The following is a 20,945-nucleotide window of genomic DNA, read 5'->3' as shown; positions in this document are numbered from 1 at the left end:
ATTTGTGCCACTGCACTCGTGCAAACATAACTTAAGTTGGAATCTCCTCTCGTTGGAACCTAGTTTCTGCTAGCACAACTTCACTTGCACTAACAAAATGGCACAGTTGGATACTGCCGCTAATGTCAAACTTCTTCCACTCCTATTTTCCAGCTTCCCCGATAGGCAGCTCTGTAGCAAGGTTGCCCTCATCGTACAAGCCGGGGTAACAAACCTCAGGCCTGCAGACCAAATCTGGGGTCCTAATCTGCATGCCCAGATGGCCACACCCACCTCAGCTCCACCCCTTTCCCCAACCACTGGTCATTTGATGGTTTCTCTGGTGTTTGCAGTTTTCCCCCATTCTAAACGATTGAAATGCCTCTCTCAAGGCTTACTTACTAGCAGTAAGAGGTTCAAGCTGAAACATGCTGGTATTTTTTCTCCTTTGTGTTTGGCCCCATCCTGTTTTGACTTTGGCCTAAGCCTTAATCACCACGTGAATGCACACACACCCCTAAAAGCCTCTCAATATTGAATTGATAGGAGTAAAAACAGAAGGAAAAGGAAACAGAGAGAATCCAGCATGCAAGTTCTGGTTGTTATCTCAGTAGATCAAGGATGGCACAGAATGAATTGAAGAGTAAATTTAAAGGATGAATTTAAAAGTGAATTTAAAGGGGCTTGCCCATATCTTACATAAGAAGAGCCCTGCTGGCTGATATAATCATAAAATAATAGAATAGTAAACTTGGAAGGGGCCTATAAGGCCATCAAGACCAACCCCCTGCTCAGTGCAGGAATACACCTTAAAGCATATCTTACAGATGGCTGTCCAGCTGCATCTTGAAGGCCTCTAGTATGGCATCTAGTCCAGCATTCTGTTCACACTGTGGACAACCAGCTATTGACCAGAAACCCACAAGCAAGACACAGGTGAATCAATGGGATTGGAGGATGTGATAATCTTATCTGAGACTTTGCTACAAAATGAAGGACTTAGCTGGCTGTGTTGTCAGTACATATCATAGAGGAATATGAATATGTATTTGGCGGGGGGGGGGGGGGGTTGGCCTAACTCTTGTATGGGGGGCATATGTATTCAAATCACGGTTCCTTATTTGTAAAGTGAATGATCAGTAAGAAATTAATGGGATTTCTGGAGACAGAACACAGTAGCACAGGAGATGTGGGGTTGTACCCAATGTTAGTCTTCTTTTGGGGACTGCCATTGAAAGGAATCAGATTTTACTTGGACTAACGTTAACTGGAATGCATTGGATACAACCTATAATTTGGAGTGTGTGTATTGAGGATAAGGTGTCATACAAATGTTTTAAGGCTCCCTTGATTAGCATTAAAACCAGAGCCTTTTAAAACGATCTGTTACCACGTGGCTCTTATTTTGCACACATCCGGATAGCCTGGTAGTCCAGCTTTTTATGTCAAGTTCTTAAATCATCAAAGAAAAGCCACACCAAATGCAAAAAGCTCCTGCAGCAACCACTCCAAATGCCATTTGGTGAGTGCCCCAAACCCAGATAATGAATGAAGCCCTTCCTGTTCACAGATCAGAACACCTTTATCCATGTAACCCTCTCTCCACCTTAGCTCATCCTGCAGTATCTCAGCATAGCCACTGCTGTTGAGCCAAGGTTCAAAATCCAGATTTTCGCTTCTTCATCACACTCTGGAGACAGGGATCTCCTGAGGCTTTGGCTGATGGAGCTGCGATATCAGTCTTCTTCCACCAGCCGGCCAGACAGAACTAGGGAGGTGGCTGTGCTTAGAAGTGTTCAGAACCAGGTAAGATTTGGGGGCATTTTCTGTTGCTGTTGTTGTTGTCGTTGTCGTTGTAGCACTCCCTCTCTGTCTGAATTCTTTTACAGTCCTCCCAGGTCTAACCACTATACCTGACTCTCCTTCCTGAAGGCAGGAGCAGAACTCAGGACCCATGATGGATTCCTGGGTAGCTCCACTTCTCTATCCCTGGCTAAGAGAGCTTCAAGAAATGTCTTCCAATTTGTAGCACCAGGATTCCTCTAACGGGAATCACCTCCATGTAGTGACGGACAGTTCTGTCAGTTTCACTTTTCCCCACATTGAATTTGTTTTAAAAGTCCCAAGATCTTTCTGTCCCAAATATGAAGAAATTTGCTAATTTTCATGAATTCTTATAAAAAATAAACTGAAACAAAAGTTTCCCTTTTCTCTACTCCCTGACACACACACACTTTCCCTTCTGCCAGACCTGAGAACAAAATCCTGGTTATGTTTGGAAGTTTTAATATTTCTTGAGATTTTGAGAACAGAGTTAGAAGACAGAAATGAGGATCCAAGAATGCCTTTGTAAAGCCTGGTGTTTACTGAGTTGGTCACTGAGAATTTGCATGTATCCCTTAAGCTTAATGCACACTTAATGGCAATAGACTTGAATCCAAAGGAACTTTTTAACAAAACTTATTAAACAGGAAATGGCTTCTTTCTTGCTTAAATTATATGCAGACTTTTAATATACATATAATTCAGGCAGGTCAAGATGCAGCAACAGCTCTTTTTAGAGCTCTTTAAGGTTTTAATTTTAATTGTTTCTAACTCTATTTACTCCCCATATAATTCAGTTCGATTAAGATTGATACCTCTTCTTTTTTTATCCATGTCTAATTTCTGTGTGCTAGATTCAAACTGAATGAATTAACATGACAGATGTCCTCCTTGGATGTATCCAAATATGCGGTAAGTAATTTTGTTGAATCCTTCTTCTCTGCTCCCTGGGCTGCTACTTGTTTTCTGGACTCATTTGTAAATTAAAAGTACTGTATCCATAGTACTAAATCCAAATTTGAAAAAGCAGTAATCCAAACAGCAGCATATCAGCTATAAGCACATTAGGTTTTTCTGTATCCTCAGGGCATAGAATAGCCTTCCCTAACTTGCCACTCTTTGGATGTGTTTGACTACAATTCCCATCAACAGCCAGGCTGCAGTGCAAAATATCTAGAGGGTGCAAGGCTGGAGAAGGTTGGAACAGGGCATATTAAGCCTGCTCAGTGCTCCATCTTTTCCTCCATTTGCCCCCAAATTCTCTAGTCTGACTGGCATAGGGATGTATGGATTGTGTAAAATCTGCCCCACTTGGATTATGAGGTGCCTTTTGTTCTGTCGTATGCCCATTTTTTAGTTTCCAAATTTGTGCAAATTTGCATGCACGCAAATGTGCAAGTTTCCCCCAAATGCACATTTTCACGTCTTAGCCTATGGGGGAAATGCACGTTTTGGGCCAATTATTTTCAATTTTTATGTATTTTACATCCGAACCCAAATCCTCTCATCTCTGTTCAATAGCAATGGGAAAGTCATTCTTCTCAGAATTGTTTTATCATGACTGATTTTAGAAGCCAAAAGGTGGCATGTGACTTTTCCCCTATAGACAAACAAAGCTCTTCAAGGCCGTTTTCCCTGCTCCCTTTACTATTTTAAAGGCTTTCAGCTCTTCCCCTTGTTCCTTAGATTGCTAACTCCACCATTTTTCAGTCCTATCCACTCAATTTCCAGACTAAAGGCTCTGGGAAGCTTATTTTTTGTATGCTCTGTAGGATCGCCAACTTTTTTTCTTGGCTGTGCTCCTCTGCCTATTAACAGCAGCTTCCCACATGCCACCCTTGCTGCTTGGAAGCCTATGCCCTGGCAGAGTGAAGCTGGTAGGGCAGGAGGAGGAGCAGAGGTGATCTTTGCCACCCTGCTCTCTGATCTTTGCTTTTTTCTCTTTTTTTGCTAGACAGGCTTTTCAGCCTGTTGAGCAAAGAAGGACACTTTGGATAGGGTGACCATATGGAAAGGAGGACAGGGCTCCTGTGTCTTTAACAGTTGTACAGACAAAGACATTTCAGCAGGTGTGATTCACATGCATGCAGCACTTGGTAAAATTCCCTCTTCATCCCTACAGTTAAATCTGCAGGAGCCCTTCCCTCTTTTGTATCTGGTCAACACATCCCTATTTAATACCTGGGCAGGTCCATATGGGAGAAACTGAATGATAGGAGTTGCAATCCAACATGAAGGAGGGAACCATGTTGAAGGAGGATGCTTTTAGACGTTGACCATTGCCCCTCTCTGTCACTCTTTCAGCAACAGGGGGACCACCATTTGGACCAAGCCAACGACACCAACTTAGCAATGGGATTCATCCTCCTGGGCTTCCCATCCCTCTCACCCCCAATCCAACTGCTCCTGTGCTCTTTGCTATCTGTATGCTACGCCTTCACCTTGGCGGGGAACCTGTGCATCGTATGGGCTGTTCTCCGGGACTCTCGCCTCACTCACCTCCCTATGTACATCCTGCTGGGGAACTTCTCTGGTCTGGAGACATGCTATGTAACCACCACAGCGCCCCGGATGCTGTCAGATCTGGCATCCCCACTGCCAGGTGTCATCTCTTTCCACAGCTGCTTCCTCCAGTTCTACTTTTTCTTCTCTATGGGAACTACCGAGAGCTTCCTTCTCGCAGCCATGGCCTTGGACCGGTACTTAGCCATCTGCCAGCCGCTACGTTATCCGATGCTCATGTCCCCAAGGTTTTGCTGCATCCTGGCTGCTTCCTGTTGGATCTGTGGCTTCCTGTGGTTCCTTGTACCCATTGCTTTGATTTCCCAGCTCCATTTCTGCGGCTCAAACACCCTCGACCATTTCATCTGCGACCCAGGCCCACTACTGGCTTCATCCTGCACTCTAGCCCCTGGGCCAGAAATGGCCTTCTACAGCCTCAGTTCAATTGCGATTTTTGGCCCTTTCATCTTTATTGTGTGCTCCTACATGGTGGTCCTGAGGGCGGTGATGAGGCTGCCTTCTGCAGCAGGGAGGCGGAAGGCCTTCTCCACATGCACCTCACACATGGCAGTAGTGAGCCTTTTCTATGGTTCCATCATGGTCACCTACGTTGTCCCCGAAGCTTCTGGTGGCAGCAACAAGGTGGTGACCCTCTTCTATTCAGTGGTGACCCCCATGCTCAACCCACTTATCTACAGCCTGAGGAACAAGGAGATGAAGGATGCCCTAAAAAGGACAGTGTTGCAGGGAAATTGGGGTCTCTGATCCATGGGTGGTTGGTTTGGACCTTGGCCAAGAGATCTGGACCTTTTAACCTATAAGGCCCACCTCTGCTGGCTGGCAGAGGGTGAGGTGTTGTTATTATTATTATTATCATTATCATTATCATCATTATCATCATTATCATTATCATCATTATCATCATCATCATCATCTCTCTTCTTGCTCGTGGCGTTCTAGATGAACATGATGGGCTTCACCAAGTCCATGCTGCATTTTACTGGTTCAGAAATTTTGTGACTATTGAACCTGTTTTAAGTATGACTGCTTTCTGGATGTTGGTGTGGATATATTTTGGTAGGCCCAGTTTCTGAAAGTTTTCTGTAATATATATATATGTGTGTGTGTGTGTGTGTGTGTGAGTGTGTGTGTGTGTGATCCCGGCGGCTGATATGACTAACAGAATAATTGTAACCTTTTCCTGTTGCCATACTTCTTTAACTTCCATAGCCAGTGATTTATATTTTTCTCTTTTCCTCTTCCTTTTCTACAACATTTTGTCTATTATTATTATTATTATTATTATTATTATTATTATTATTTCTGTTACTTATTTTTAACCCCCACAATAACACGTGATCATCAATCATTGAAAGAATAAATTATAAAACAAATTATTAAAAGACTAAACTTTAATAAAATACAAAATAACAAACAGCCATAACATTATATACATAATTCATTTTTATTCTTTCTTGTGATTTTTTTTTAACACAGCTCTAAATGTGTGACAATCACAACACAATTTTTGTTTAAGTACTCATATAGAATGCATGTAAAGAGCCTGTGTCCATTATATTTAAAAAATACTATGTACTGTGGTGTTATATTTGCACAGGGCTGCCTTTATACAAATCTATGGTGAGACCAAACTTAGAATACTATGTAAGTTCTGGTCAACATACCTTAAAAAAAGTTATTATAGAACTAAAAAAAAGTGCAGAAAATGGCAACTAAAATAATTAAGGGACTGGAGCATCTCCCCTATGAGGGGAGGTTACAACAGCTGGGATTGTATAGCCTAGGGTGGGGGAAAGGAGACTAAGGGGAGAAATGACAGAGGTCTACGAAATTATGCATGGTGTGGAGAATGTGGATATGAATACATTTTTCTCCTTCCCCTAATACTAGAACCGAAAGGGGTCATCCCATGAAGCTGATTGGTGGGAGATTCAGGACAAATAAAAGGAAGTACTTCTTCACACAGCGCATAGTTAAAGTCTGGAATTCACTACCACAAAATGTAGTGATGGCCACCAATTTGGGTTGGACAAATTCCTAGAGGAGAAGGCTATCAATGGCTACTAGACCTGATGGTTGTGTGCTACCTTCAGTACCAGAGGCAGTAAGCCTATACACATTAGTTGGTGGGGAACATGGGGAGGAGGGTGCTGTTGCAATGTGTCCTGTTTTGTTGGCCCTGGTCAACAGCTGGTTGGCTACTGTGTGAACAGAGTGCTGGATTAGATGGACACTTTAGGATCATCTACACCAAGCAGGATATTCCACTATGAAAGTGGTATGAAAGTGGTACATAAAAGGCAGGAGCCACACTACTGCTTTATAGCGGTATTGAAGTGCACTGTCAACTGTTCGGGCCCATTACACATATCATATGCCATTTTCATACCACTTTCATAGTGTTATATCCTGCTTGGTGTAGATGTGTCATAGGCCACAACAATTGTCAGTGTACTTCAGTACCATGACAAAGCAGTAGTGTAGATCCTGCAGTGCACTTCAATACTGCTATAAAGCAGTAGTGTGGCTCCTGCCTTTTATATACGGCTTTCATACTGCTTTCATAGTGGAATATCCTGCTTGGTGTAGATAAGGCCCTTATCTATTTAAAAAAAAGTTAGGCCAACTCTCCAAGAGGCTTGCTTCACCCCAATATAGTTCTCTGTACAGTTATACTGTTCCAAGTTGGGGCAAACTATGCCCTATGGTAATATCACAGAGACATGTTTGCATTGCTCACTGTGAGACTAGAAGACTTTGGCAAAACAGATAATCAGCCATGGAATTATTAGAATTACTGTAATCAGCAGAGCTATTTTCAGAAGCCATATAGGTGATCACAGCCCCGGTGCAAATTATGTACATTTGAAGCGTGGTCTTCTACACTGAGCCTATAAACACTCATGTCTAAACAACTAAAAAGGTTGTCACACAGGTACCGCAGGGCTCAGTCCTGGGCCCAGTGCTCTTCAACATTTTTATTATTGATTTGGATGAGGAGGTGCAGGGAACGCTTATCAAATTTGCAGATGACACCAAATTGGGTGGGATAGCTAATACCACGAACTTCAAAGTGATCTTGATAGGCTGGAGTGCTGGGCTGAAAACAACAGAATGAAATTTAATAGGGATAAATGCCAAGTTCTACATTTAGGAAATAGAAACCAAATGCACAGTTACAAGATGGGGATACTTGGCTCAGCAATACTACAAACAAGAAGAATCTTGGAATTGTTGTAGATTGCAAGCTGAATATGAGCCAACAGTGTGATATGGCTGCAAGAAAGGCAAATGCTATTTTGGGCTGCATTAATAGAAGTATAGCTCCCAAATCACGTGAGGTACTGGTTCCTCTCTATTCGGCCCTGGTTAGGCCTCATCTAGAGTATTGCGTCCAGTTCTGGGCTCCACAATTCAAGAAGGATGCAGACAAGCTGGAGCATGTTCAGAGAAGGGCAACCAGGATGATCAGGGGTCTGGAAACAAAGCCCTATGAAGAGAGACTGAAAGAACTGGGCATGTTTAGCCTGGAGAAGAGAAGATCGAGGGGAGACATGATAGCACTCTTCAAATACTTGAAAGGTTGTCACACAGAGGAGGGCCAGGATCTCTTCTCGATCTTCCCGGAGTGCAGGACACAGAATAATGGGCTCAAGTTAAAGGAAGCCAGATTCTAGCTGGACATCAGGAAAAACTTCCTGACTGTTAGAGCAGTGCGACGGTGGAATCAGTTACCTAGGGAGGTTGTGGGCTCTCCCACACTAGAGGCATTCAAGAGGCAGCTGGACAACCATCTGTCGGGGATGCTTTAGGGTGGATTCCTGCATTTCAGCAGGTGTAGCTTGTTATGGAAGCTGAAATTCCCATCATCATCATCATCATCATCATCATCATCATCTCATAGAATCATAGAATAGTAGAGTTGGAAGGGCCTAAAAGGCCATCAAGTCCAACCCCCTGCTCAATGCAGAAATCCACCCTAAAGCATCCCTGACAGATGGTTGTCCAGCTGCCTCTTGAATGCCTCTAGTGTGGGAGAGCCCACAACCTCCCTAATAGAAAGTTGGATTCCAAAACATTTGGAGCTCACCAGGTATGGGAAGGCTGATATAAATGTTTCCAAAGAGTATCTGTGTAGTCCTGTGGAGGCTGGTGGCTCCAATATCATGGGGTTATACATCCATGCTGATTTTCAGTCAGAACCAGCCAGAACTCTAAAGGAGGTATCCAAGATGTTCACTCTCACCACATCCCTGGTATTCCTTTTAGTGCAGGAGTGTAGATACCATAACCTGAGGACCTGAGGACCTGATCTAGCCCTCTGGGCTCCTCAGTCTGACCCATGGACCAATGGCTCTTCCAGAGCATAGGGCTCAGAAGTATTAATAAAAACAAAGCAATGTGCTTTCCCAGAATGAATAAAACCATGCCGAAATGTCCATGGGAAGGGAGGCCCAACCGCTGCTCCAACATCCCAACCCCCTTTCTAAAATTATTACATGAGCCCCAGAAGGTATGCTCTTTCTGACTTGCAACTTGATGATACTCATTTGATTTGTTTGTAGGGAGTAGCCAGTGTCAGAACAATAACGGTTGGGGCACAAACTACATTCCATATAGTTTGTGGGTTCTCCCATACTAGAGGCCTTCAAGAGGCAGCTGGACAAGCATCTGTCAGGGTTGCTTTAGGGTGGATTCCTGCATTGAGCAGGGGGTTGGACTCGATGGCCTTGTAGGCCCCTTCCAACTCTACTATTCTATGATTCTATGATTCTACTGCTTACATAGTGTTATATCCTGCTTTGTATTCAACATTCATAATGATCTGACACAAGGTGTAGATCTGGCCAGGGACAGACCCTTGAAAGCCATGGAAGCATCTTTGCTAGTCAGAGTAGACAGGGGTGGAATAATGGCTTGACTCAGCAGAAGTCAGCTTCCAAACCCCTTGACCAAGATCGGGATCTTGACTGGACATTCACTACCCTGTTTCTTCCCACTGATCCTATTACAATCCTTATTGATTGTGAAAGTTGGGCCAATCGCCAAGAGGTTACATCAGCCCAGCATTGTTCTCTAGACACCTGTACTGCTCCAAGATGAAGCAGATCACTGAGATCATCGATACACTGATGTGTTTTCTCATTCTGAGACTTGAGGACTTTGGCAATACAGATGACCTGCCCTGGAATTATGAAAATTACTGCAATCAGCAGTGCTATTAAAAAAACAATAACACCATGGGTATCATAGGGACCATGCAACTTACGTACCCAAAACAGTATATTCTTCATTGAATCTATAAAGATACCAGTCCAAACAATTTGATCCACCCCAACCTGAGGTTATTTTGAGGATTTTCAAAAGCCCCACAGGGGATCACAGCCCCTGTGCAAATTAAATACCAAAGGAGGAATATTTGAAGTTTCGTCTTCTGTCTGAGTCTAGAAGGATTTGCTCCACTATAATCTGGAAGCGTATTTTGAGACAGGCACAGCTCTGTCAATCCATGATTTTCGGCATCTTCTGCTAGGACTGATATTGGTGATGTTAGTAATCATTAAAGCATCCTGATGGGTCTCGATCATAGATTTGAATCATTCTGTGTGATTTTGCTTTTGTTATTGCTGTATTCTTCCTGCAAGAGTTATTCCTCCATATACAGTTGGGAGACAAAAGTCCCAATTCGTTCATATAGTCCTTCAAATGAGATCATCATTGGTGAATTTGTATCCATTACACTGGCCGAGATCACTGTGTCGTTATTTATGGAAGATCCAGATTCCCATGTCAAAAGTGTGTAAGTATCATCATTCTTAGCTTGACAACATAAATTATCACTTTTAAGTACCAGCCTGTCACTTCCTTTTATACTTCTATAAACCCCTTTTTGTGTACATTCATTTCCCAACACTCAAGTTAGTAGAAACAAAGCCATCAGTGAGGCCAGATTCAACTTGGTTCTTATCAAAATCTCTCCAGGTCTCAGTCACTGAAAGTGTTCTTGGAGTTTTCTTGTGGGAAGGGGCAGGATATTCATGCTTGTCAGAAGAATCTATAGGTGTTTATCCATGGTAATCCAAGTGCAGTTCGGACCTTTTCAAAAATGCAGATTTTCCTCCCTGCAAGGGTAGTGTTAGATTTAGGCCATGGCTAGACCAGGTCTATATCCCAGGATCATCCTGGGATCATGCCTGTGCATCCAAATGACACACAGGGGATCCCAGGAGCAGGCAGGGACGACCCCTCTATTTGCCTGGGATAATCCTTAGCTCTAGCTAAGGCCTTAGATTTACATAGATAGATAGATAGATAGATAGATAGATAGATAGATAGATAGTTAAAATTAATAGATTTCCTATTTTCAGCAGTCCTGATCAAACTATGCCTTCATAGATGGCTGCAAATATTCCAAATATTGGCATGGGTAAACAAAAAAAAGGAGTCAACCCTCAAAACATAACTCCCTTCCCCAAACCTGCAAGAGTGACTGGAAAAAGTGGAATCTTTATGGGGAATTTCTGATATCAAGTTGTATTTTGTGTCCTCCACATGAAGAGCACATGTGGGGAAAGAGAGGGAGAGATGGTCAGGAAGGGGGGGAGAGAGGTGGTTGGAAGGGAAAGAGATCAAATAGAAGGAGATGAGACAAGAGAAAGGATGGAGATAAGATGTGGTGGGAGATATGGGTTTTCCAATGGGATGAAGGATGCAGGAAGGCCTTTATTGAAATCTCCTTGCCACCAAATGCTCTATGCCTGTTGTCATTTCTTTGTGTCCTGTGCTTGTGGTGCAAAGCTCAGAGGGACTTCGTATCTTCACAACAACCAAGCAATGGGGGTTAAACAAAGGGACAGTGTCTTACACAAGAATAATTATTTGGAAGTAAGTCCTACAGTGTTCAATGGAGTTCACAGCTAAGTGGGAACAAAACTGGAGCAAGGGTGAACTTCCCAGGTGAACAGGGATTTTTCAATTAGGGTTTCTCACATACTGAGCCCACACCTTAGCCACTACACAGCAATGGATCCCATTGGTTGTGATCCTTACTTACATCTACTAATGTTGTCCAAGTTGACAATCCTCACATCTTTAGATTTAGCAAGATTTTTCTATAGGATGTGTGCCAACATCCAATGTAACTAGACATTCAAATCATAATGCAAATGGTAATGCATTTGGAACTCTGATGTCAAGTTAAAGAAGATGTGACCATGTCATTGCAGCATAATTCCTAAAAACTACCAGCAAGTCCTTGCCTTTGTTTTTGCCATCCATGCAATCAACAAGGATGCTGAATTGTTACCCAACACCACGCTGGGATTCAAGATTTATGAGAATTCTTTTGATTCAAGGCAGTCCTGTAAAAATGCTCTGAAACTACTCTTTACGGGACAAGGGGATCCTACCAATTATAACTGTGCCAGGGAAGACCAAGCAGTGGCTGCTATTGGTGGTCTCACCTCCCAAACCTCCATCCAGATGGCCAGAGTCTTTAATGCCTACAAGGTACCACAGGTATGTGTTGAGGATTAAATAGAGGCAACCACAGTGAGTATGGTTGCATCTAATAGTGTCCCACAACAAAATTGCTAAGGGATAAAGTCTCTGCCAAGCCCACGTAGATCACTATTGCATACATTATCAATTTGGGATCTATAGTGATTCCTGGAAACAAAAACTCATAACACATAGAGTACAACCCTATATATATCTACTGAGAATTAAACCCTATTTCAGCGAGGGTTCCTCCCATGTCAATATAGGAGTGCAGCCTGAAAAGCCAAGCTGTGAATCATTCCAGAAATATATACCCTTGAAAAGGACACCATTCTTTCACATTCTGCATCGTAGCATACCATAAACGGAATATAGCACCAGCTACATTAACAAGGAAGTGGAAGATTGGACTGTTTGAAACAACGTTCGCTAGAAGGTCAAACTCAATGAGATAGTGATTTTAAGCTTGACAGACATTTGCATAGAGACAGATTGTGTTTGAAAACAAAGGGGTGGTGTTCTCATTTAAGAAACATCATATCTTTCCCATATCTTTAGTTCAACTATGGCTCCGTTGATCCAGCATTGAGAGACAAAATTCAATTTCCATCTTTCTACCAGATGGTCCCAAAAGAGGAATCTCAGTACATTGGAATTGTTCAGCTGTTGAAGCATTTTGGATGGACCTGGATTGGCCTCATTCTTTCAGATAATGACAGTGGGGAAACCTTTCTTCGAACTCTGAGACCAAGGCTTTTGCTGAGTCATATTTGCATTGCTTGGATGCAGGTGATCCCCAAAATTGGAGGGAATTTTGCAGAAGAAGTAGTTGAAGAAAAATTGAGACCAATTCAACTGACCCTTTTATTAAGTGAAATCAGTGTGATTCTTGTCTATGGTGACAGACAGTCACTGGAGGGTTTACACATGGTTCTGTGGTTGAATGAAATTATTTTTATGAACCCTGTACAGAGGGTGTGGATCACAACAGCTGAATGGGATTACACAGCCGTATGGTATCGGGGGAAATTCACAACAAAATCCTTCAATGGAACCTTGTCATTCACTCTCCATTCAAAACAGGTGCCAGGATTTGTAGACTTCATTGAGAAAATAAATCCATTTCAGTCTGCAATTCTTTTCATCAAGAAGTTCTGGTTTACTGCATTTCTCTGTTCATTCCCACAATATAAATTTCATGCACCAAGCAAGGTGAATTGTACTGGGGAGGAGAAGCTGGAAAGCCTTCCTAGAACTGTGTTTGAAATGGAAATGTCTGGCCAGAGCTACAACATCTACAATGCTGTCTATGCTGTTGCACACGCGCTCCATGCCATGGATTTAGCAAGAGCCAAACTGAAATTTAGAGGAGACGTGGACAGATGGAACCTCCAGAAAGTTCAGCCATGGCAGGTAGTTGTAGCTACAGACAAATAAGCAAATCAACAAACGAAATGAGAATATCCTGTGAGCATACCTAGCTTCAAAACCACAACTGAAAAGGAAGACCTCACATTCTTCCAGAAACAGTGTCAGAGGGGTAGATTTTTATGCAAATCTGATGTACAAATTTATTTTACCCCCTTTTAAGCCAGCTAAATTACTGAATTAAGCCTCCCATAAAAGAGGACTTCCATTCACCTATCTCTAATCTACTCCTAAACCATTTGGTGGGTGGAGGGTGATTGTGTGTTTTGATATTTTGATCTCCAACTCTTACCATTCATAATTTGATAAACCTCCATTATGAAACCATCATTATTCACCTTTTTCTCAGAGGAAAAACCCAACCACTTAATTCTTTACAAATGGGTGAGGAGTTAAAACTCTCGATCTCTTTGATTGCCCCTTTTTGATATAGGCCCTGTTCAGAAGACGGAGTGTGAAAACAAGCCGAAGGCAAGGGCGGAACCAAGGATGATCTTAAAAAAAAATTATTTGTTTGAAAAAAAGATTTATTGAAGATAGCCTACACATTTCGGACAAAAAGCGTCCTTCCTCAGGGCAATTCAAATACTTCCGCCATTGCTAGACGAGGATTTAGCCCGGTGCGAGGCCCGGGCTCCCTGCTGTGCGTGCAGATGACACACAGGGGATCCTGGGGTCAGGCTGGGCTAAATCCTCCTTTGACCCAGGATAACCAGATCCGCTTGTGGCCCATTTTTTCTGCAGCCCCGGGCTGAGGTCTAGCTACTTCCGAGGCTTTTCCCCAGCTGCTCGCTTACTCATGAGTAGCCAGGAGAAGCCGCGCACTGGGCACAGCACTCCATAGGAGCGCTGTGCCCATCAGGCTGGGGGGGTAAAATCACGGGGGGGAGATGTGGCTGGGGGGGAAGAGCGGACCCAGCAGGAGAGATGGGGGGGAAGAGAGGAGCCAGGGTGGAGAGATCACGGACGGGGGGGCCAGAGGGGGCATCGGACATGGCGGGCAGGTGATCGGGCGGACATGGCGAGCAGGCTGGCGAGCAGGCTGGTGAGCAGGCTGGCGAGTGGGCGGGGGGGCATCAGACATGGCAGACGGGGGGAATAAAAACGGGGCCAGGGCAAGGAGATTGGGGATGGGCAAGTGAGCGGGGGCGCGGACATGGCGAGCGGGGGGAGGACGGGCGAGCGAGCAAGCAGGGGGGCATCAGACATTGTAGGGGGGAAATCAGGGGCAGGGGGAGCGGGAAACTCTATATATTTTTTTAAAAAAGCCTTACGTTTCCATTGGTGCACTCCTATGCACATGGCCCCTTTAATTAAAAAAAATGGCCGTCGTGACGGAGCTTTCCCTTACCCCGTCGTGTTTTACGTCTAGCTAGGGGCAACAGCCCGCGCTAGCTGCAGTGCGGCCTCGCCCCGACTCCCCACTGGATTATCAGGTAGTTCTAGCAAGGCCCTTCATAGTGGTACTGAAGTGCACTGACAACTGTTGGGCCCCATTGATACATGCCATATACCGCTTTCATACCACTTTCATAGTGGAATATCCTGCTTGGTGTAGATGTGTCATGGGCTGCAACAGTTCTCAGTGCACTTCAGTGCCACTATAAAGCAGTAGTGTGGCTCCTGCCTTTTATATACCACTTTCATAGTGGAATATCCTGCTTGGTGTAGATGAGCCCATGGAAGAAAGATAATGGGGCTTCTCCCTTTTGAGCAAAGGCCTACCACTGAGAGGTGCTACAGCTCAGTAACGGTTCACATGTGCCTTGTGGTGGAGATCCAAGGCCCCATCTCTGGATTCTCCAGATTAAAGAGACAAAAGAGTACGAGTGTCTGTCCAGCACCCTGGAGAGTGCCAGCCAGAGCAGAATTACTCCGATAGACAAACTGCTCAAGTACAAGTTTCATGGGTTCAGGGCAAAGTCCTGGAAACACCCTACCACCAAAATATTTATCTCACTTGCTAACTTTCAACTTGGCTTGGATGGGGCATTTTTGAAAATTTTGCAAGTACACACACTTGGAAATCCATCTTTGGTGGTACTAAGAGTCATGGAAATTCATATTTTAAGTCCGCCAGTGCTTCCAGATAGAGCATGCCTAGCAGTATCAGTCACTGTACAGCTATTCCATCTTTCCCTCCTTAACAGTGGGACCGATGAACAGAAAAAAAGATGGGAAAGCAGTGGGTTTGGAAGGGTTAAAAATCAAAGGAAACCTCATCTGGACCACCTCTAATAGTCTGTGAATAACGTAGAGCACTCCATGGGCTCATCGACACCAAGCAGGACATTCCACTATGAAAGTGGTATGAAAGCAGTATATAAAAGGCAGGAGCCACACTACTGCTTTATAGTGGTGCTGAAGTGCACTGACAACTGTTGGGGCTCATGACACATCTACACCCAGCAGGATATAACACTATGAAAGTGATATGAAAACGGTATATGATATGTGTAATGGGCCCGAACAGTTGTCAGTGCACTTTAATATCACTATATAGCAGTAGTGTGGCTCCTGCCTTTTATGTACTGCTTTCATACCACTTTCATAGTGGAATATCCTGCTTGGTGTAGATGTGTCATGGGCTGCAACAGTTCTCTGTGCACTTCAGTGCCACTATAAAGCAGTGGTGTGGATCCTGCCTTTTATATACCGCTTTCATACCACTTTCATAGTGGAATATCCTGCTTGGTGTAGATGAGCCCATGAATGCTTCATTTAGAAGTACCCTAAATGTCCAATATGGCAAATTGCAAGCTAAACATGTTAACCCATTTCCATCCATCTGACCACACTGTTCCCCTATGAATGAAGGGTGGTTCATACATTCTTTTAATAAATAAATCATCAATACCGTATTTCTTCGATTGTAAGACGCCATCGATTGTAAGACGCACACTAATTTCAGTACCACCAACAGAAAAAAAAACACCCTAACATACACCCGTGATTCTAAGATGCACCCCGTTATTAGAGATGTTTATATGGGGGGGAAAGTGTGTCTTAGAATTGAAGAAATAGGGTACATTGTTAACATTTTTTCTCCTTTCTAATCCAGCTGCACTCTTTTCTGAGAAACATTCACTTTAATAACAGTGCTGGGGAAGACATCTTTTTTGACGATAGTGGGGACCCGACAGGTGGATACGATCTCATCAACTTGGTTACCTTCCGCAATCAATCATTCCAGAGAGTCCAGGTTGGAAGGATGGAGCCCGATGCAACTCCAGAGAATGGGTTCACCATGAATGGAAACGCCATTGTGTGGAATCACAAGTTCAATCAGGTGGGAATATCATTTTGGTGAAATTCCCTCTTCAACACCACAGTTAAAGCTGCAGGAGCTATACTAGAGTGACCAAATTTAAAAGAGGGCAGGGCACCTGCAGCTTTAAATGCTGTGATGAAGAGGAAATTTCTCCAGAGTCCCCATAGATACAAATGACACCTGCTGAAATTCCCTTTTCAATACAACTGTTAAAGATACAGGAGCCCTGTGCTCCTTTCCATAGGGTCACCCTATTTAAGGTGTCTTCTGAACAGTCCCTGGCTTTCTGGCTTAACCACCATGATTAAAGCTGTGGTTTAAGGTTTCTTCTGAATGGGGCCTTTATCTTATTTCTGTAGTAAAGATTATACAGCAACGGCACTGTGATGAGCCAAGAATAAAGATTTGGTAGAATGGACCAAAAAAAAATTAAAATAAATAAATGGGGCTTTCTGTTGATTGTTGCTGAGCTGGATGTTTGAGTCACTACATTTACAGACTCAGGACTTAGATTGTCTTGAACACAGGAAATAATGCACTAAAAGTATAGGTTCCCTCCTTGCGAAGTGGCATCTGTCCATATCTGAAAGCCAGAGAACATGTCAGAAGCTTTATCATAAATATTTCCAAATAATATAATAAATTAATAACTCCTTCCTTCCATTTGGTTACCATTAGATGCAGCCCAGTTCTACCTGTGTCGAGAGCTGCCACCCTGGGCAGAGCATGTTTGTCCAACCAGGGAAGCAAGTGTGTTGCTACGATTGCGTTGAGTGCCCCCAAGGGAGGATCTCAATCCAGATGGGTAAATCAGGTCTAATGTTATGCCAATCATTTTTGTCTACACACAAACATAGTAAGAAAAGAGAGGGGTCACTAACTAGAACAAAAGTATCAAAAGGTACCAATGATACATGAAAAAACTATCGTGGTAAGTGACAACTATTTATGACATACTGACCAATTAATTGTGAACATATGAATACAATAATGAATGCTAAACTGTCAAAGTGGAGTACACAACAATATAAGATAACAGTTACTCCGGATATTTATAGCTGTTTCGTATCTTCACAATATCATTCTTAACTCTTTAATGGTAGGCAGATGGTCTTGAACATCCATTGGGTGATGTTCAGTTAAGGGTAAACAACATATAGTACAAACACTGATTTGTGTATTCCCCATAATAAGCATCAAATCTCATTAAAGGGAATACACAAATTAAATACACAAGTTAAGAGTGATCTGATGAAGATACAAAACAGCTATAAATATCCGGAGTAACTGTTATCTTACACTGTTGTGTACACCACTTAGAATGTTTGGCATTCATTGTTGTATTTATATGTTCACAGTCATTGTTCAGTGTGTCATAAATAATTGTCATCACAATAGTTTTTCCATGTATCATTGTTACCTTTTGATTCTTTTCTTCTCGTTAATGACCCCTCTCTTTTTACAGTATCTTTCTCTCTTTTTTTCCTCTTCTTTCTTCTCTCTTTTTTCTTGGTTTCTGGTACACACAAATATATGCAGGCATTCCCTTAAACAAATGACAACCTGAAAGAGCAATCACCAGGGATGTTGGGAGGTGGGGGAAGGAATCTGCATAATTTGACCATTTTTGTCTGTCTCTTCTGCCAAGACTCTCGTTCACGCACTGGTTATCTCTCGGTTGGACTACTGCAACCTTCTTCTCTCTGGCCTTCCTTCGTCTCACATCAGTCCGCTGGTCTCTGTCCACCACTCTGCCGCTAAGATCATCTTCTTGGCCCGCCGCTCTGACCATGTCACTCCACTTTTGAAATCTCTTCATTGGCTTCCAATTCACTCCAGAATCCAATATAAACTTCTCCTGTTGACCTTCAAAGCTTTTCACGGCCTAGCTCCTGCCTATCTCTCCTCTCTCATCTCACACTATTACCCTGCTCGTGCTCTCCGCTCCTCTGATGCCATGCTTCTCGCCTGCCCAAGGACCTCTACTTCCCTTACTCGGCTTCGTCCTTTTTCTTCTGCTGCCCCTTACGCCTGGAACGCTCTTCCAGAACACTTGAGAACTACAAACTCAATCACAGCTTTTAAAACTCAGCTAAAAACTTTTCTGTTCCCTATAGCTTTTAAATATTGAGTTTGTTCTGACTCTATGCTGTTTAGCTTCACCCTACCCAGTGCCTGTTTACACTTCCCTGTGCCTGTTTGCATTCTCTTTCCCTCCTTATTGTTTTCTACAACTTTATTAGATTGTAAGCCTATGCGGCAGGGTCTTGCTATTTACTGTGTAATCTGTACAGCACCATGTACATTGATGGTGCTATATAAATAATAATAATAATAATAATAATAATAATAATAATAATAATAATAATAATAATAATATATTTTGATTGCTGTATGTTTTGGTTAGACAGAAGCAAAGGTTTTTCTATATTTTGGAAATACGGAGACTTTGCTTCTTACTTTCAGATGCAGACCAGTGTGAGATGTGCCCAGAAGATCAGTATCCAAACAAGAAGCAGGACCAATGTATTCCCAAAGAAACAATCTACCTATCTTACGTGGAGCCCTTGGGAGACATTTTGGCAGTTTTAGCCCTTTTCCTCTCTTTTATCACAGTTGTTGTGATGTGGATCTTCATTCAGCACCACAATACACCCATAGTCAAAGCCAACAATTGGAGCATCACATTCACCCTGCTCTGCTCTCTGCTGCTCTGCTTTCTCTGCTCCTTCTTGTTCATTGGGAGGCCTGGGAAGGTGACCTGCCTGCTCAGGCAAACAGTATTTAGCATCATCTTCTCCATTGCTGTTGCTTGTGTGTTAGCAAAGACCATCACTGTGGTTTTGGCCTTCATGGCCACAAAGCCTGGAAACAGGATGAGGAAATGGGTTGGGAAGAGAGTGGCTGCATTAGTCATGATTCTCTCTTCTCTTATTCAAATTGGCATCTGTGCTGTGTGGCTGGCAACTTCTCCCCCCTTCCCAGAGTTCGACATGCACTCCCAGGTTGACACAATCATCGTTCAATGCAATGAAGGCTCAGCCCTCATGTTCTACATGGCACTGGGCTACATGAGTTTTCTGGCCATCATCAGCTTCACAATGGCTTTCTTTGCCAGAAAGTTGCCGGATACTTTCAATGAAGCCAAACTGATCACTTTCAGCATGTTGGTCTTCTGCAGTGTTTGGGTGTCTTTTGTGCCAACATACCTGAGCACCAAGGGGAAATACATGGTGGCTGTGGAGGTCTTCTCCATCTTGGCCTCTGGTGCTGGCTTACTGGGTTGTATCTTCCTTCATAAATGTTACATTATTGTGCTGAGGCCTGAGCTGAACACCAGAGAGCAATTAGTAAGAAAAAAGAATGGCTAGGATTAAGAGAAGAAGTAACAGCATCATTAGGAATGACAAGTCATAGAATAGTAGAGTTGGAATAAGGCCATCAAACCCAAACCCCTGCTCATTAAATCCTAGGCAGACAAATGTGGGGAAATACAGGCTTTAAAATAGTCTAGTGATCACAAAATCATGTAGGGCTTTACAGGTCACAAACAGCACTTCAAATTGTGACCAGAAAAGGGAAGGTAGCTGGTAAAGCCATTGTAACCACAGTCATGTATTCCCTAAAAAAAATCACCAGTTTTTCAAAAGGCAGCCTTACCTAGAGGGCATTGCACTAGTCCAAACAAGATATATCTATGTCCTTCTTCCCCCATCCCCCGTCCACCATGCCCGTGCCCGTCCTTCTTTCCCCCTCTCATGCCGGGTCCGTCCTTTCCCCTGGCCCCTATCTCCCCTCCCTGTGTGATTCCCCCCCCCGGCCCGATGGGCACAGCGCTCCTATGAGCGCTGTGCCCAGTCCGTGGCTTTTCCTGGCTGCTCGCTTTGCAGAAAAGCCGGGCCATAAGCGAATCCGCTTATCCCGGGTTAAGGGAGGTCTTAGCCCGGCCTGACCCCGGAATCCCCTGTGCGTCATCTGGATGCACAGGAGGGAGACCGGGCCTCACACCACGCAAAGACCTCATCTAGCAACGGCCCTAGACTGTATTACAATAGTCCAACAGAAGGAGAATGTTGGGAGTTGTAGTCCAGAATGTTTGGAGAATACTAGGCTTGGCAAGTCAGTTCTAAGGCATGTGTCATCATGGTGAGGTATGACATTTATAGGCACAGTTTCCACTCTTACTTTAGCTGTGCAAATACATTCCTGGCAATTGCTGAAACCTGGTCCTTCAGGTTTAGGGCTGAATCCAAGAGTACACCCAAACTGTGAATGGGAGCCTGAGACTTTTTTATGATGGTGATGAATATTTTCTGCCTCTTGGCTTTTAATGCTGGGTTAAGGAGTTGCACTCCTTCCTCAAATTTTACACTGTTACACTGAGAGACAATTTTAGGTTGACCCTATGAAAAGGAGGACA

At 43.4% G+C, this 20,945-nt stretch overlaps 2 protein-coding genes across 2 annotated transcripts; both read left to right on the top strand.

Annotated features, from left to right (window-relative positions):
• The first annotated feature begins 97 nt into the window (after nucleotides 1–97).
• Nucleotides 98–5,070, top strand: LOC134405715 (olfactory receptor 11G2-like). The gene is made up of 4 exons (XM_063136961.1): nucleotides 98–205; nucleotides 1,591–1,785; nucleotides 3,462–3,480; nucleotides 4,136–5,070. The coding sequence occupies exons 1-4, from the start codon at nucleotides 98–100 to the stop codon at nucleotides 5,068–5,070; spliced, it is 1,257 nt and encodes a 418-aa protein (XP_062993031.1).
• Nucleotides 5,071–8,492: 3,422 nt separating this feature from the next.
• On the top strand, nucleotides 8,493–19,896 carry LOC134405714 (vomeronasal type-2 receptor 26-like). The gene is made up of 7 exons (XM_063136960.1): nucleotides 8,493–8,582; nucleotides 9,972–10,126; nucleotides 11,553–11,844; nucleotides 12,385–13,239; nucleotides 16,316–16,543; nucleotides 17,204–17,330; nucleotides 18,992–19,896. Exons 1-7 carry the CDS (start codon nucleotides 8,493–8,495, stop codon nucleotides 19,894–19,896), a joined length of 2,652 nt encoding a protein of 883 aa, XP_062993030.1.
• The last annotated feature ends 1,049 nt before the right edge of the window (nucleotides 19,897–20,945 follow it).

Source organism: Elgaria multicarinata, chromosome 11, assembly GCF_023053635.1.
Source record: "Elgaria multicarinata webbii isolate HBS135686 ecotype San Diego chromosome 11, rElgMul1.1.pri, whole genome shotgun sequence".
NCBI classification, from domain to species: Eukaryota; Metazoa; Chordata; class Lepidosauria; order Squamata; family Anguidae; genus Elgaria; species Elgaria multicarinata.
Note: the sequence above shows the minus strand (reverse complement) of the source record. Positions and strands in the feature narration are given on the sequence as shown.

What these genes read in the sequence shown, in the direction of transcription:
- LOC134405715 (XM_063136961.1), top strand. Translation starts at nt 98, where the DNA reads ATGGCACAGTTGGATACTGCCGCTAATGTCAAACTTCTTCCACTCCTA. An exon ending in CCCTCATCGTACAAGCCGGG is followed by an intron (nt 206 to 1,590) that starts GTAACAAACCTC and finishes TCTCCACCTTAG; the next exon opens with CTCATCCTGCAGTATCTCAG.
- LOC134405714 (XM_063136960.1), top strand. Translation starts at nt 8,493, where the DNA reads ATGGGGTTATACATCCATGCTGATTTTCAGTCAGAACCAGCCAGAACT. An exon ending in GATTCCCATGTCAAAAGTGT is followed by an intron (nt 10,127 to 11,552) that starts GTAAGTATCATC and finishes ATGTCATTGCAG; the next exon opens with CATAATTCCTAAAAACTACC. An exon ending in GAGGATCTCAATCCAGATGG is followed by an intron (nt 17,331 to 18,991) that starts GTAAATCAGGTC and finishes TCTTACTTTCAG; the next exon opens with ATGCAGACCAGTGTGAGATG.